The sequence below is a fragment of the Physcomitrium patens genome, chromosome 10 (genome assembly GCF_059467195.1).
Source record: "Physcomitrium patens ecotype Gransden chromosome 10, ASM5946719v1, whole genome shotgun sequence".
NCBI classification, from domain to species: domain Eukaryota; kingdom Viridiplantae; phylum Streptophyta; class Bryopsida; order Funariales; family Funariaceae; genus Physcomitrium; species Physcomitrium patens.
Genome location: NC_143419.1, coordinates 16,742,610 through 16,760,017, shown reverse-complemented (window position 1 = coordinate 16,760,017; position 17,408 = coordinate 16,742,610). Strand labels below are relative to the sequence as shown.

The 17,408-nt window shown below is 38.4% G+C and overlaps 1 protein-coding gene across 1 annotated transcript; it reads left to right on the top strand.

Moving 5' to 3' along the window:
* The first annotated feature begins 11,411 nt into the window (after nt 1-11,411).
* LOC112287959 (putative methylenetetrahydrofolate reductase (NADH)) lies at nt 11,412-16,327 on the top strand. Its single transcript, XM_024531651.3, has 13 exons — nt 11,412-11,602; nt 11,936-12,209; nt 12,338-12,520; nt 12,773-12,833; nt 13,278-13,360; nt 13,646-13,819; nt 14,027-14,200; nt 14,326-14,426; nt 14,800-14,911; nt 15,036-15,116; nt 15,257-15,434; nt 15,588-15,922; nt 16,089-16,327. Exons 2-13 carry the CDS (start codon nt 11,991-11,993, stop codon nt 16,170-16,172), a joined length of 1,785 nt encoding a protein of 594 aa, XP_024387419.1. The 5' UTR covers nt 11,412-11,602; nt 11,936-11,990; the 3' UTR covers nt 16,173-16,327.
* Nucleotides 16,328-17,408: the final 1,081 nt, after the last annotated feature.

Below are 17,408 nucleotides of genomic sequence, written 5' to 3'. Positions count from 1 at the left end.
GTGTGTTGTTATTAAGGAGGAGAGTACTCTTTAGAAGTCAAAACGATTGAATTACATATGATCGTGAATACATATTTCAATATTATGCAAAGTACTGCAGCGTTTATGAAAGATACCTTGTAGAGTTTATAAAAACAGTGTTTTTTAAGTGGGAATACTTGTGAATAATCAAGAAAAATAGAATTCCACATTGGAATTTGTTGTGCATATTATATTAACATTTTCAATAAAAATAATAAAAAAAAAATCCAGCAAAGACAAATTCATCCTTGAGACTCCATTATATATACAGCTGGTCTTAATAACTAAAAATAAATAAAAACTTGTCATAATTATTTTGAAACAATTTTTTTATTTCTTTATATATAGAGTATTCCTTTTGACCTGATTTATAAAAATAAAAAAACATACACCACAAGTTTCCAATTCCCTGAATTTTATCCTGAATTATATTATAACAAGAATTGAAAATCATATATATATATATATATATATGATTACTTTACAAAAACTTTTTCTTTGCTCTAAAATAGATAATTTTAAAATTGTATTTTTCTGATACCAAAAATTCAATATTGAGTGCACAGTATTCATATTTCATTTGTGCATATGAATTATCAACATTTGTTCCATAACAATGTATATTAGCCCAGTCTTCATAATGATAAACACACAAATAAAACATTTAGGACTTCACAATCTATTTTCTTGTGTGTATTTATGAGTGTGTATGTACATATACTTAAGAAAATAATGATTAATATATTTTATGACAAAATAAATGTTTTTAATATATACAAAATAAATGTTTTTAACATAAAATTGTTTAATTTATTATTTGTTTCGTAAATTGAGTAAGATTGTTTGCTTAAAATTTATACTTTCTGTATTTTTCTCAAAAATCATAAATTAGCGCCATTTGATTTGACTTCTCAAGTTTTTAATACAAACACAATGAGAATTCATAAAACTTTGGAATATGTCAAAATACAATAATTATAACTAATTTTTAAATTTAGCAATCCAACTATGTAGCTATCAAAAAACAACATAATTAAATAATCCAACTATGTATCAATTATTTACGTTTAATATTGTAAAACTCTTATATGTATGTATGTGCTTATATATGTATTTCAAAACAAAGAATATAAAATTTATTGCCATGTTATAATTAATCTGATTTTTTTTTTTATTATTTGTTTCAAACAATAATCAATCCATCAACTTCTAATATTTAATTTTGATTTTCTACATATGAATTACTGTTAATAAACTTATTAACGACATTTATAAAGTTTGACATTGACTCATGTGTTTCTTATTTCTAAGATTCTTATATTTGTATTAAATTACTTTGGTACGTTCAATCTCATGAGTCTTAAAACATTCTTTAAATAAGTAATATATATTTTGCATACTTCATTATCCTTTGAAACATATGAATGATGTATATATAGAAATAAACTAATGTGTTTGCATCAGCAATATTGTGTTTTACTATATACATGTATATGTATATATTTTGCTCATGTAATTCATGATATTTAATTTTTTTTCAAAAATATATTAGAAAAATATATTTTTCTTGAAATTGTTGTTTGTAAAGTTTGTGGTCTTTGCATTGCTAAAGAAATTTTTAAAATTATACATTTAATTCATTACATTGTATTATGGCTACAAACAAAAATAAATAAATAAAAACAAACAAAATGAAAGTACCACAAAACAAAACAATACAACATATCTAAAAAGATCATATGAATGACTATTGATCACTATTTTCACATATGTAACTTTGTTTTACTTTAATAAATTTGGATGTGTGTTTCACATGTGTTATGTAAGTCATGCCACACATTATAATTTTTCCAATTGTCTTATTTAAGGATTTTTATAAGTTTGTAATATCTTATTTTGCAATATGATTTTGCAAAAAATAAAATAAAACAATGTTTTCAAATCACATGGCTCTAAAGGTTTTTGTTTGTTAATTGGATCGTACTATTAGTATTCTCATCCAAAACGCAATCATCCACAGTTTTAATTTAAAAAAAAAAAAAAAAAAAAAAAAACCATGTTACCAAAATCTTTTTATGTTTCATCCTGCATTATAAGACCAACCTCAAATCTATTGTTGATGGAATTTACTCTTTCTGTGCACAGAAAGCTGAAATCTAATCCAAACTATTGGAATTAAGGGTCAAGGTCAAAGTTTCAACGTTTCATTTCAACAAAGGAAAAAAAAAAAAAAAAACAAAAACAAAAAAACAAGCAAACGAAATAAATATTCATGCACCAAAGGATTGATTCAATACAGCCTGTGTATATGTATATATATATATATATATATATATATATTTGCATATTTAATTTAGAAACCATTGACGCTACTCCAATGTTCATGTTATGTTAACATTATGTTTTATTATTATTATTATTTTATTTCTGTGACTTCATGCTCAAGTTTCCTTTTCTGTTGAGTTTGGATTTGTTTGACCTTGACTCTGAGTGCAATATAGTAGTAGTAGAATTTATAGCCAATACAAAGAGTTCATATTTTTCAGACCCTAAGCTTCATTAACCAGTTAGAGCCTGTTCACACTACTTACATCAGACTTTGGACTAAACGGATCCACACAATTAGGAAATGACAATTTGCTACACATAGAACAGGAAATTTGAGAGTTGCTATGTAAAATCTAATATATTTTTTTGGGGAGCTTCCACTAAATAATATAAAAAAATATGGGAGATTATCATCGATTGATTAAGATTTAAGCTAATTGCATATACAATAACATTTATTGTGACCACCATTTGTGCATAAATACAAAGGGAGAAAAGGAACTATTTCCAGTGTATAGGAAAACAATTTGAACATTAGATCAATTGTTCTTAATGATACACAAATGAAGAAATAAATAACATGTGAAATTGTCGTAATATCTTTCCAAAGGGCAAGAAAGGCTCATGTCCATAGTTTTAATGAAAAGACCCAAAGTAACAAAACTCTACTTTCCCTCTCTAAGAGCCACCTACAAAGAAGTTTTTTTTAAAGCCTAAATTTCAAGAGTACACCATAAAAATATTATATATATATATATATATATATATATACACACGAAAGATCTTCCACGCTATTTGGATCAAACTTTGGATGACGTGGATGAAAAAAGGAATGCCATGTCACCCACACATATGGGTGAACATATCCCTTTTCTAAATAAATAAAGAAAACGGAGACCCAAGCCCGCGCTCTCTCGCTTTATCTTCCAACTCTGCGCTCTTTCAGAGTCGGAACTGACTTCCTGGCCACAAGGAAAACCTCTTCGTATCTGAGACGTTCAATACCTCGGCATCGAAGGGCATTCAACAGAGCGCACCCTGTAACCGTGGGCTCGCGTCTCGATCCACGGTGGGAACGGGGCTCACAGTGCTCCCGCGGGGTGAAATTATAGCAGGGTGACCGTACGATGGGAGATTGATCGGGGGAAGATGTTGATGCTGATGGGAGCCGGGAGGTGGAGAGTGTTCAGCTGGTTCGGGTGATTGGCATGGTTAGGGTGGCTGGTTTGGTGCCCACGAACCGGGTTGCCGAACCGGGCTGTTGTGTCGCTACGGATTCTCCTGCCCCAATGAACGGAGGGGTGATGCGGAACAGCCAAATCTCATCCACAAGCATTGTCCACGTGTTCTTTGTTGCAAAATCATGAGTGTTTGGCTTTTATTCTCATTTATGTTCTGAACTAAGCGATAATCCAAAGGAGACAATAACCATTTCTAATTGGCTCCATATCTCATTGTTTCATCGAAGGTAAAGCAATAGTTAATTAATAATTCAACTTTTTATCAATCAAATATCAAAATCTGCATGATGAGGCTTAGAGCTTCGAAGCTCCCAATTGTAATTTTCAATAAATATTTTTGTGGCCAACATCATGAGTTTCCACGTATATATATATATATATATATATATATAAACATAATTTCATACAATGGATGATAATTTTTAAATAATATCATTGTATTGATTTCAAAACATTACAAAAAATAGCCTATCACTGATATAGAGTATCCTTTTGTTGTTGTTGTTGTATTTGAGAATTAGACTTAACTTATGACTGGAATTTGAGTTGCATTCTTAGTAATAAAGAATTGTTATGTTGAGCCAGTTCTACAGAAACCAAAATGTTAAACACATACGATTGCATCGATATTCTTCATTTGTCTTTTTTATTATTTTATTTTTTAATATGTAGAAATAAACCTAGTTTTAAATGAATTGTTTACTGTATAAAACGTGAACAATGACTTCAAGTTTGTGATAAAAACTTGGTGCAATGCCCAGAGGTGACGTAGACATGGTAAGTTGGATTTTTAGGGTTTCGCGATCCCCACTGCCTGAGCTTCATGTGTTTCTTTTTTCTTTTCTTTTTATTTTCATAGCTGGAGTGGTTGTGAGCTCAGGACTTTTCTTTTTGACTGGGACTAGTCGGTGTGGAGTGGGATGGTCAGGTGGACGTAGTTGATCGTAAATGGTTGAGAAATTTCTCATCTGTTAGGTTTTTATTCTGTGGCGTGGCTGGTGATTTGAGTTCTGATATGTCCTGGACTGTTCTCAACTCGGGGATGTGGCACATTACGTGTTCTAGAAACTGCCCGGAATGCTTTACGGCTTGTTCTCATCGCATTTGAGGCGCTGATTTTCTGCGAGGTCTAGTCACTTCGAGGTTTTAATTGTCCAAAACAAAGACATAGTTCCTTTTTCATTTTGATTCATTTGATGTACATTAATATATAAATATTCACACACACATCCTCACAGATAGTTCGAAAGGGCTTCAAATCCATAAATTATTTCATGTTTTATTTAACTTTTGAATTTTTCTCTAATAAATAAATATAAGACAGAGAACGAAGTAATAACGTTATGAAAGGAGTGTTTGTACTGCCTGATTTTTATTTAATTTTAAATTCATGTGAAATGAATTTGTGATTTAACTTCGTGTCAAATATACAATCTCAGACATAGTTGCAACAATACAACTCCACAGTTGACATAGTATAATTTAACAAGTTTAAAGTATTGGATACCAACTATTTCAATAATTTAGGTGCTCCCGGATTCAAACTAATTTCAAAATTGAAGGCAGAAGAGAGGCATGAAATTTACAAGTCACATCACAGGCAAAAAAAAGTGGAGCAATTTGTCGGAAAATCACAATTCTACGAAATATATCTAGTAGTAAATTGCATGAAACGCAAATTTTAAAAATGCAGTACATGTAACCCCATGTGTGTATATGTGTCCGTGTGATAAACTTTCCAAACGACACATGAACTTGTGGAGTCACAACTCGATGACAGCAATATGACACGTTGGTTTGAATTTCATTATCAGTGATAGAGTTTCGTCTCCTTGACAAAGTTAAATGAAAGGTGTTTGAGAACTGCGAATTCCAAGTAGGGTTTGCTTGGAAAAAGGAAATTCCTTCCGGGCCTGGTGAACACGGAAGGTTTGTGGATTCCGAACCAGAAAATTCACCAAACCGAGAACACACTCAGGCTCGGCGAATGTATTGCGGATATATTTTCCGAACCAGATTAGATTGGCCCGCGTAAAATTCGGAAGAAACTGGGAGGTCCGGTCGAACAGGTTCCGAGATGACGCCAACTTTTAGCCTAGATGTACTTTTTACGGACCACATTACTCGGCCCTGAAGTCCCTGTGTTTGACCAGTCCTTGACCTGACAGCATGTCACACTTGTCCTGTTAGAAGGTGCACAGCTATTGGACAGTTTCACTATGTTCTTTAACAAGTGGATCAATTAGGCAGGACAGATTCCACGGTGACAGACCCCCTCGCTTCGTCCCTCATTGCCACTCAGGCTTATGTCCACGGCGAAGGGAGCCTTGGGGCGCCTTTCTATTTCACTTTTTTGCTTTTTTGCTATCTTTTCCTCTTTCGTCACGTCTGCCAAGGCTCCCTGCACCGTACAAGACCCGCACCCGTTCAGCTTCCAGAGTGGAGGACTGTTCCAGCGTGGAACCGATTCCCAAGCCTGATTGTGGTATGGAACCGTGCCATTGTTGTAATTCCCAGACCTAAGTGGGTGGCACCATTGCTTTTTCTTTTCTTTTTTAAATTTTCACTTTACTCACGTTTTTAATTTTCAAGTTATGTGGATAATAGATACGTTTTTAATTTTCACGTTTTTCTGTCACAGTATTTACCACAATATACAACCTTGTGCCTTTAAATATTTATCAAAAATAATTATTGGGAGCTTTTGAGCTCCACACCCAAAGATCTCACAATGCTACTCTCCACAATCTGCAGCAACATCATGCAGATTTTGATCTTTAATTGATCAAAAGTTGAGTTATTGCTCACATTTTATGAGAACAATGAAATCTACAATCAATTAGAGATGGTTTTTGTCTCCTCTTGTTTATCCAGTTGTCTTATCTCCCCTCGAGTCATTTTATATAAGAGAGGATGGTCCATATCAATGTAAAAAATATCTTTCAATACCTTCTTCTTTTTCACTTTCAAGGAGTGTGATGTGGGTTCAAATCCTTGATCTCATTGATGGAGTAACAGTATGAAATTGACCAAGAACAAGGTTTCTTTTTATGTAGTTTGCTAATGCCTTCCTTATCTGTCCCACATAACACAGGGTTTCTTTTTTAATTACAAATATAGTTAGATATTGTATTATGGTGTGATGGAAGAAGTGGGGTTTTTCTCAAGGTGACCACAAGACTTGATTAGGGTTTGGAACTACTATTGACCATAGCTCTCATTCATGAGCACTAAATTAGATAAACTAAGAAGTGATTGGTTGGTACCATTGGTAGTGATGAAGAGGGCATTTCATTAGAAGAGGGGGGGGGGGAGGTATTTGGGTGATGTAATGGGGGGCAGGTCCAAGTGTTGCCAAAGGGAAGTACAATTATGTCAAAGCTTGTACACATCATCTATTCACAAAAATTGTCTTTGTGTGGCATTGGGGGAAGTGAGGACAAGGACAAAAATGTACCCTTGCTTTATATTAATTAATTAGTTCATCTTGGCAGCAGTTAATTCCACTATAATGTTCCTCCATTTCTTTTGAAAGTTCTTTATTCCATTGGGAATGACATCTATATTCCACACTATTTATATACAGGAACATACATACATATCCAGTAACTTCAATATTAAAAGTGTAGTTTGTGTTGTTGATTCATCAGGGTAATAAATGAAGTTCAAAAGTGTAATCATTTTCGTGTATATTTCTACACTTTTAATATCTACAAAAAATATGGTTATGTTTAATCCACATCAAGTTTTGATTTTATTTCATACCACAAGTCAAAGATGATATTAGGCATGTAGCTATTTACAAACTTGTTAGTTTGGCTTTGAAGTGGGAAATGTAAAATTTATGTATTAGACATAAATAAATAAATAAATATGATTTACTTATCTATTTCTCATTTCAAAGAACATTTTATTGTTTTGATTACTAATACCCCTTTAAATTAGTACGTCTATGAGTGATGTGTATGTTTTAAGTAGAAGAAATTAAATGTAATATTTGAAAGATATTTTATTAAAAGCATGTTTTAAAATAATTTATAATTTTAAGTTATTTATAAAATTTATAACTAAGTGTAACATAGAGTCTTTGAAATATGCATTTGGCATTAAAATAAAATAAAAAATAAAGATACATGTTTAATGCCTTCATTCAAGCAATTATTTCCTCATCCAAAACATTTTATTTTGAAAAATAAAACATCTATATTCTTAGTGTCTTATTTAAGAACTTCTTGCAATATCTCATACAATTTCATAATTTGTATTATTCATATATTTTGTTCTATTTGAACTTAAAATCATCTGTTTTTTTATTTTTTATTTTTTATTTTTATTGTATTTATACTAAATTATAAACACATGCACACACACACACACACATATATATATATATATATATATATAACTTCAAATAACCAAATTTTATTCATATCTTAATTTGTGATAGCATGATTAGTATTACACACTCTGATGAGAGTTTAGATTTTACAGTTATAATTTAACATAAATATTTATTATGAAAAATCATTAAAAATTAGATATATAAAAAATATTATAAACTCTATCCTCGTTTTCTCTTCTTCTTGTGTTCATTCTGTATGTCCATAAACAGAGCGAGATCAGTAGCAAAGTTGAACATCATCAATATACACCGTTAATATAACACGAATTTCAAAAGTAAAAATGTCTGCCTGATTGTTGTTGTTTTTGCATATTGTAATTCAATAGAAAAAAAAAACAGGTGTTAAAATCATGTTTTAAAATCATGTGTTTGTACAATTTTGTAAAAAAACTCAAGGTTTGGATTGTTCATATGATATTACCATCCATCCTACACTTTGTTTTTAAATTCCCTCACAAACTAAAAATATCCTGGAAACCTAACATCACAAAACCCTGCAAAACAACTCACTCAGGAACCCAATTCAATTCAATACAATTGAGTGCAGGGCAAGGCAATCAATACTCTCCCCGTCCACCCATCTATCATCCACGAATTTCAGCACCCACATATAATATTAAATGATTCATCCACGAATAATATTGCTGCAAGTGTGGGAAAGAAAGCATTGTGTGTCTTTGAGTTTATTCGAGTTCCTGCTTCTTCTTCTTCTTCGTCGTCGTCCCATTCGCATATTCTGACACCCACCATCGATTAGACTAGTCAAAGTGCGGCGGAGCATCAGAAGAAGAAGAAGAAGCAGCAGAAGAGGAAGAAGCACCATGAAGCTTCACAAAGTTCCACGCCATCGCCATAGCCAAGGAATTGAAACGAGCTGAAGGAGAGGCAGGTAATTCAGTCTGGGTGGGCAGTATTTCAATAGGTTTTCGAGATGCTGGCGTTCTTTCGAGGCAATGGGGAGAATGAGGAGGATGAGGTTCGACGAGGACGACGAGGAAGCAGGAAGTGGGTTTGATTCCCACCGAAGTAGAACGGAGGGTTTGCGTCGGAGTCAAGGCTTGTGCAGACGACTTGGTTAGTGACTGTTGGGTGTTTTGCCGGCACTGAATATTCTGTTGCGGTGGAGTCAGCGACTCTGGGAAGCAGCAGAAAAACTTCCGGTGATGAATCGTGGATTCCGATGCAGGTCGTTTGCTATGACGTGGGGTCCCGGTGGCCAGTACCTTTGCAGCGCTTTTGGGAGACAGGGAGACTCTGATCCCTGGGAAGGCCTTTTTCTAGGGCTTCTACCGGCTTTTTGGAGGTGTGTCCCGGGTACGACGCTGCCTCGCGCAGACACACTCGCTGATCGGTTTGTCTGCGGCGCTGATCCATGACGGCCTCGTCAAAGCCGTCGTCGGAGTTGTAGCTTTGCGTCTGTGCTCTCCTGCAGCTTGAGAACTCATCCGCCCTCGCTTCTGCCACTTTCTCTCGTTACGCATGCGTGCTTCTAGTAGCGTTCCCAGCGTCTTGCTCTTGGGTGTTCGCATGTGATGCCTCCAAAGCCTCCAGGCGGTGGATTTCGAGTTGGGCTGCACTGCGGACCGCTGAGACGTTGGATGTGTTCACACCCTGATACGCATTGAGAAGGATAAATGCACACGGATACACGAGTTCCTCGGCGGGTGCTTCTTCAGACCACGAGGCACCCAGTGTAGCATTGACTCCACAAGTGGTTACTTAGATTCCTTCAGCGTCTGCAGGCAGTTACACTGAATCACTGATTGCTTTTACACCTTACGTTCCAGTGGACGGATGCGATGCTGATGTGCTACGCAAAGGCTTTCGGCGCTGCCACGACTTCTCTCATGGGTCCTTCAGAGGTCATCCCACGCCCGACCAACCTCCAGCGCTGGCCATCCAGCGTCCAGCCTGTGGAGCAATCGCTCCACTTGGCACCACGCCATGCAGACGATGAATCTCTGCCCTGCACTTACCTGCGACGTGCTCCCCTAGTTTGCGGCCATACATCCTGGATCTAGTATTTCGAGACTGGGTCACCAAACTACAAGCTTTGTAGAGCAAACGGATCGCATCTGCAACAGATTCCGACACCCTGAGCCATTTTGAACGATGTCGTTTGCTTTCAGAGGTTGCAACATCACCTACGTCTCTGCGATACAAGCTTCGGCGATGTGAAACCTTGGCAGATGCAACAAAAAGATCATAGTGTTGCATTATCTTTGTTGGATTCATCGCAATCTGTGAAGCAGCCTTTGTTTTGTTTGATTCTTTGTTGAAGTCTGATCTCCATCAGCATGCCTTTCTACTCTTGAAGCTCAGTTGCGTTGAACTTATCTTTTCAATGTCTCCCCTTGTTGTGTGAATACTGAATACTGTGTGCGAATACATTTATGTCGAATGTTTGAATCAATAGCGAAATGGATGAATGGATGGATAGAAAAAAACAAGTAGATAAAAACGAACTCAAAATTCCTTGATCTTGCTTACATTTCGCATAAATGTTTTTGGTGATTCAGAGTTTCCATTCAACATGGTTGTGATTACATGGAATTGCATTCTTTTCTTTACAATTTTTACTTTTTATGTTATTTTTGCTGAACATAGCTAACATAATGTCCAAAATTTCTAATTGGTAGTATCACAACTTATATATATATATATATATTCATACATACACATAAAGGGAAATGATAAAGCAACCCAAATTTTTACTATATCAACCCACATGCCCCGTTCTCAATTGTTCCACTATTCCCAACTGTCACTCCCATTCCAGATGTTCCCAATGCCTTGCACCCATTCTCAGTGCCCTACATCCATCCCTAGCAATTATTGGGAATGGGGAATGGCTGGGAACAGGGATTGGGGTTCCAAATATGCAATGATGCTTAAGATAGAGTAGATGACCTTTGTAAAAATTTGGATTGCTTTAATATTCTCATACACATATTTTGCAAACACAGACACATAAACAAAATTTGGAAACTTGACCATGTAAAAAGTCCCGAGAAGTATGAAAACAGTTTGGACTAAGGAAGCTTACTAATATATAAAAAAACTTCATGGTCAAGTATTGGTTTCAATCACACAACAGAAGCCACAGATTGAGTCCGCCCCGCCGCCGCAGCCTGACGCCAGAAAACGCATGATCATGCCGCCGCGAGAGGCAGAATATGCGATGTCGCCAGGAGAAAATGCAAGCGTCGCTCGCAATCGAGGCTGCTCGCGCACCCCTGCAGCCCTAAATTTGTTCAAGGGGTATGGAAATGGAGAGGGAAAAAAAAAAAAAAAAACCCCAGTAAGTGAAATTTTGCTGTGGGGCGAATGATAGAGGCAATGGATCCCACCCGGACTAGCCCTCCGCGTCGCCACCTACAGAATTCTGCCCCTGAAACCCGGCCACGCAGTCTTCTTTCCCTGCGTCTAGATTTCCCCTCTCTGAATATACACCTCCTTCACATTCTACCTCGTTCACTTCGATTTTGTTGGGTTCTTGGTTTATTCCCCTCCTTTGATGGCCAACACTTGATAACTTGGGTGACCACAGATGCTTGTTGCCAGTCTCCAATCTTCTCGTCTATCTTCCCATCTTCATCTCCCAAGCCAGGTGCGCGGTCCGCTTCTCGCCTGTCCCATCAGATACCTCTCGATTCGTCGTGTTTCGATGTGTGTTCACGCCGTTGGGTTTATTAGTTTGGGTTTAGAAGTTGCAGGGCTTTCTGTCCTGGTTTTTTGGTGATGTTTTGGCAAGTTTTCTAGACAGTGTTTTTTCCTGTATAGTTTCTGAGGAGTTTTGTTTTTGCGTCTTTGTGTTTATTGTGTGGAATTTTAGTCGAGCTTGGCGTTTCTATTCTGCTGGAGGAATGGGTGTTGCTGAGTTGTGAGAATGGCATTGTAGATCTGGGGGTTGAGTGTGGGTGGCGTGGTGTTGTGGGAGCAGATCTAGGTTCAAGAGGAGCGGGGGTTGAAGCGAGAGGTAATAGAGATCTGCAGCCATGAAGGTTATTGACAAGATCAACAATGGTCTGGCGGGCGGCAATGTTGTGTTCTCCTTCGAGTTCTTCCCGCCCAAGACCGAAGAGGGAGTTGAGAATTTGTTCGACAGGATGGATCGCATGGTCAGGCACCAGCCTGCGTTTTGTGACATCACTTGGGGTGCTGGGGGGTCGACGTCCGCTATCACTCTTGACATTGCTAACAAGATGCAGAATATGGTATGGGGTGTGGACTGTGCGGAATGCAAATCTGCAGTTGATGGGTTGCGTGCAAGGTGCTTGTGGCTGCTGCGATGCTGGTAATCCTGTCCCTCGAAGCTTACAACTGGGTCCTTGATATTTTACAGATCTGTGTCGAGACAATGATGCATCTTACCTGCACGAACATGCTTGTGGAGACGCTTGACAATGCACTTGACAACGTCAAGTCGAATGGCATTCAGAATATTCTTGCTCTTCGCGGTGATCCTCCACATGGCCAGGATAAATTTGTGACCATCGACGGAGGATTTTCCTGCGCGTTGGATCTGGTATGTGCTCGTTTGTCTTGTGTAACAAGACCTGTTGCAAGCTTGCAGGGATCTGCGATACCTTGTAGTTTGGGAGTTTTCACAGTAGTTTGTGTTTGATTGCGTTAGGCAAGTTCAAAAAGAGGAGGACGGAAAGTTTTCCTCCAATTCAATGTTGGCGAAAAATTCAGTACTAACTCTCGGTGATTCAAATTGATAGAGATTAAATTATTGTGCAACTATTTGCAAGTGATTTTTCTCGATACTTTGCAGGTGAGGCACATCAAAGATAAGTACGGTGACTACTTCGGAATTACCGTAGCTGGATATCCTGGTATGCCGCAGCTTTCTTCCTCTGACGCTATTTCGTAGCTTTTGGTTTTGGCTTGTAGGCGATGGCGATCAGGTTGATGCAGATGCTGCGGCTACTATTAAGCGTTTTTCATATAGCAAGAACATGTCGCTATTATAGAATAGCGGAGCGCGAGTATTTTCTCCACATGTGCCAACCTGACATGCTCCACTCCCTACATTAGGCTGCTTGTTCTGAAGAACATTAGGACAGAATCGACCAGCTGTCTTTTAATATTGATCTAGAAGCATGATAGTTACCTGTATACAATGTCCTCATTGTTGTGTAACAGGGTTTATATTGAACGATACAGAAGTAGTTGAGATTTCCGTTATCATTAATTCTTTCGTGATATTACAATGATCTGTCTCTTCCACAGAGATGTTTCTCTTGGCATAACTGAGAAACGTCTGGGATTAATTGCAGAGGCTCATCCTGACGTGATTGGTGAAGATGGAATTGCATCTGAAGAAGCCTATAAGAAAGATCTTGCGTATTTGAAGGAAAAGGTTGGAGCCTATCACAAGTTTACCTTTCTAGGTGTCTTTTTTCCGATTCCATACGACGCCAGACGCCATGAGTCTTCTTGTTAGGTGTTTGATGGCGAGTTTGTTGATTTTCTCTGTTTATGGCAGTAGCAACTTGTGGTTTTTATGTGGCGAACAAATAAATTGCCTTCGGTGTATTTGACATTATTGGTTTTTAAGTATTGAAGTGTGCCTGGGTGGGAAACCTTCTTGGCAATTTTCAGCGCTTCCCATTAATCACCTTTTGTTCTGTTCCGTCATGGTCAGTGTGATGCAGGGGGAGAGGTTATTGTTACGCAGCTGTTCTACGACACTGATATCTTTTTAAAGTTTGTGAATGATTGCCGTCAAATTGGCATCAAGGCACCCGTGGTTCCTGGTATCATGCCTATTCAAAACTACAAAGGGTTTCTTCGCATGACCAGTTTGTGTAAGACTAAGGTACACTGTTATTGCCTTTTCTCGTTGGAGGTTGACATCACCATTTATTAAATTCAAATGGCGCATGACAAATATGTCTATGACTCATATTTGAACAAAGATGTCAAGTTAAAACTAGACTTGGTAGCTTGCTCAGAGGTGAGATCAGTAATGAAGGGTTATTGTCATGGTATTCTTGACTAAGTTTCTGATGTAAGCCCTGATCAGGTGCCAGCTGAGATCATGGCTACATTGGAGCCTATCAAGGACAACGACGAAGCAGTCAGAGCATATGGTATTCACTTGGGCACAGAAATGTGTAAGAAGATCTTGGCGCATGACATTAGAACACTGCACTTGTACTCTCTGAATTTGGAGAAGTCCGTTCTCGGCATCTTACAGGTATGCCTCGACGTTGAAGGTTCTTGTTTGCTATTGATTGTTTTCTTATTCTCAATGCAGCTTTTGTCCCTTGTTTGTGACTAAGAAGTCTTGCTCTTACTCGTTAAATATTTTTTATATGGCAGAACTTGGGGTTAATTGACTTCAGTAAGGTCACTCGCCCATTGCCGTGGAGGCCTCCCACCAACAGCAAGCGCACGAAGGAGGACGTGCGTCCAATCTTCTGGTGCATATCTGCTATTAACACTCGGTTTCCTTGTTTGTATTCCTTTTACCGCTAAGTTCGGGATGCTCAAATCTTATTTGTAGATCAGCACTTCTCATCAGCACTGCGAGGACGTGCGTGAAGTCATGGGTGTGATTCTACCGAGTAGTGCTTTTCCATTTAAACCATTTGTGAGGGACACAGTTAGCTGCGTTTTTCAGGGCTATTCGTATTTTCATCCGTGTCCAAACTTAATTTAGGGTAGGATTCAATCTCGTTCTTATTGCATGCAAATCCCCTGTGAGGTTTGAAATCGGGAAAATTTCGTTCTAGGTTGCTAGAATTTGAGCCATTAGTCTTCTGAATGCTAAACTAACTCCCTTGTCACACTCAGGGCGAACCGACCGAGAAGTTATATCTCACGAACTACCAGCTGGGATGAGTTCCCCCGTGGCAGATGGGGAGACACTGGCAACCCTGCCTACGGCAGCTTCAGTGATCATCAAGTCAGTTACTAATCGTACAGATGTTAACGCTTGTGAGTGCTGTAATTTGCTAGGTTAGGTTCGGTAATCCTGGTGTCTAGCGTTGTGGTTGACTTGCACATTAATTGCTGTGTTGCATTCGCAGTTTTTGAGGAAGAAAACTCGCAGCAAGAAATTGCAGAAGGAGTGGGCAGTCCCTTTGAACTCATGTGAAGATGTTAACCAGGTGAAAAACATCCAATTCTTCAATATCCTCGACATTTCTCGAAAGCTTTGTTGTCTAAATGAATAGTAGGTATGGGTTATACGTGCACGAGAAAATAGAGATCAGTTGTTCTTGTTTCTGATGTTCGTCTGTAAGTGCAGATTTTTGCCAAGTACTGTCAGGGAACATTGAGCACTCATCCATGGTCAGAGTTGGAAGGTCTGCAGCCTGAGACTTCACAGATCAATGATAAGTTGGTTGCTCTTAACACGCAAGGGTTCTTGACTATCAATAGCCAACCTGCGGTCAATGGCGAGAAGTCGGATTCCCCAAGTGTTGGTATGTGCTACGTCTCATGCAGCTGCATTTCCATAATGTGAGGCTAGGGACTGGAATTAGGGGTATTTTTAGCAGAAAGTGTTTGAGGTGTGATAATCGTTTTAAAATCTCTTTTCCTAACATGACCTTCGAAATTGAATTGCGTATGCTCAGGATGGGGGGGTCCAGGTGGATATGTTTATCAGAAGGCATATGTTGAGTTTTTCTGTTCACCTGAGAAGCTTCAAGCTGTGATTGAGAAAGCAAAGTCAAATCCATCCTTGACTTTCATTGCAGTCAATGCTAAAGGAGAAACTCAATCCAACATTGGACCCAACTGTGTCAACGCTGTCACATGGGGTGTTTTCCCTGCCAAGGAGGTGATCCAGCCAACAGTAGTTGATCCAGTAAGTTTCATGGTGTGGAAGGACGAGGCCTTCCAGACTTGGGACCATGAATGGGCTGCGCTCTATTCGGAGGAGGATTCTTCGCGCAAGATTCTTTCTGAGGTAAGTGCAAATTTTGCTGAAATTTCGAGTTGAAGTACATCCCCTGTGTTATTGAAGTGACTTTAAACTGCACAAAATGAATTAGGCGGTGTTAAACTTTGAAGTTGCTGCTATTGCTTACATTTCCCCTGCATAATTTTCCTCACCCTGGTCGGATTGTATGCAGATCAAGGACTCTTACTTCTTGGTCAGCATGGTAGATAATGACTACATTAACGGCGACCTGTTCGCTGTTTTTGCCACATTGTAACTTCTCCATCAATCACAATGCCACCCGCACAAGTTCTGGAAACTGAGTGGCTTTTATATGATTTGCCTGCTTGGAGTGGATGCTTGTGCGAGTCCAGGCATTGGGTTCGGTCGAATTGGGATTGAAACGATGAAAATAAAGTGCATTTGGTGCTACGTCATTTGCTTCGTCACGTTCTGCTGCCAACTGGAATGCTGCAACTATCTTAATTTTCTAAATCCAAAGAGAAGCCATCATTTCGTCAGAGATGCACAGATTTGGAAAACAAATCACCAAAAGCTCGAACTGTTGTAATGGTTCAGATGAAATTCGGGGCGCACCTTATCCTAGACCCGGTTTTCTAGGAGTGACGATAAGTGAAGGATTTGTTTACTTAGTGAGGTTTTTTCTTGTGCGCGACCATCAGTGTTGTGAGTTGTGTCATTAGAGAAACAGTTTGCACCCATTAGAAGTAAATTCAGACAAGAATGGACTGATATGCGGCAACTCGTTGGGCTAGAGCAGTGCAGAAGGGCAAGTCAGTTGCCACTAATGCAGTAGCAGGGCCATTAGGAACCGCAGACCATCATATGATAAGCCATCGTCAATGCAGGAATCGACTAGAAACAAGAGAACCCTTAATATCAATCTCAGCAGCAGAATGCAAACAGATTCACGGCACAGGGAAATTCAGAAGAACGTGCTATCGTGCAATGTAGTCAAGGACACAACCAAGGAGAGTCAACAGCACCAAACGGGCACAACGATGGAACAAGGGCACACCATAGTGCTGCAACCTCTCTTCAAGTCGAGTAATCTATGACCCTTCTTCCAATTTAATTTCTGAACTTATTGGTTTGGAAGACGAAGAATGCCGCACCTCGACTCCAGACATACAATTGTCTGGAGCCCCTTTATTGCCCTCAATCGGACAGACAGGTCTTTCATCTCCTGCTAAGGAGGATGCAACAACTCTGATTTCGGGATCGATTTAGATCTCAAAATATTTCAAGCCATTAGAACTCAAATTCAGGTTAGGCGTAGGGCAGGACTACAAATTCTACAGAAACATCCTCATCTGGGTCTCACCTTCACCAATTCAGAATATGAAGAGGTGGCAGCATTAATCAATAGGGTAGCACCAGAACTATCGAGATTTTTACAAGCACACTATCCTCAACATCACCCGGTAGGGACTACCCCTATATTAGAAAAACTTCATCACCTGGAGGACCTACCAATCATCCAGGAAGAAGT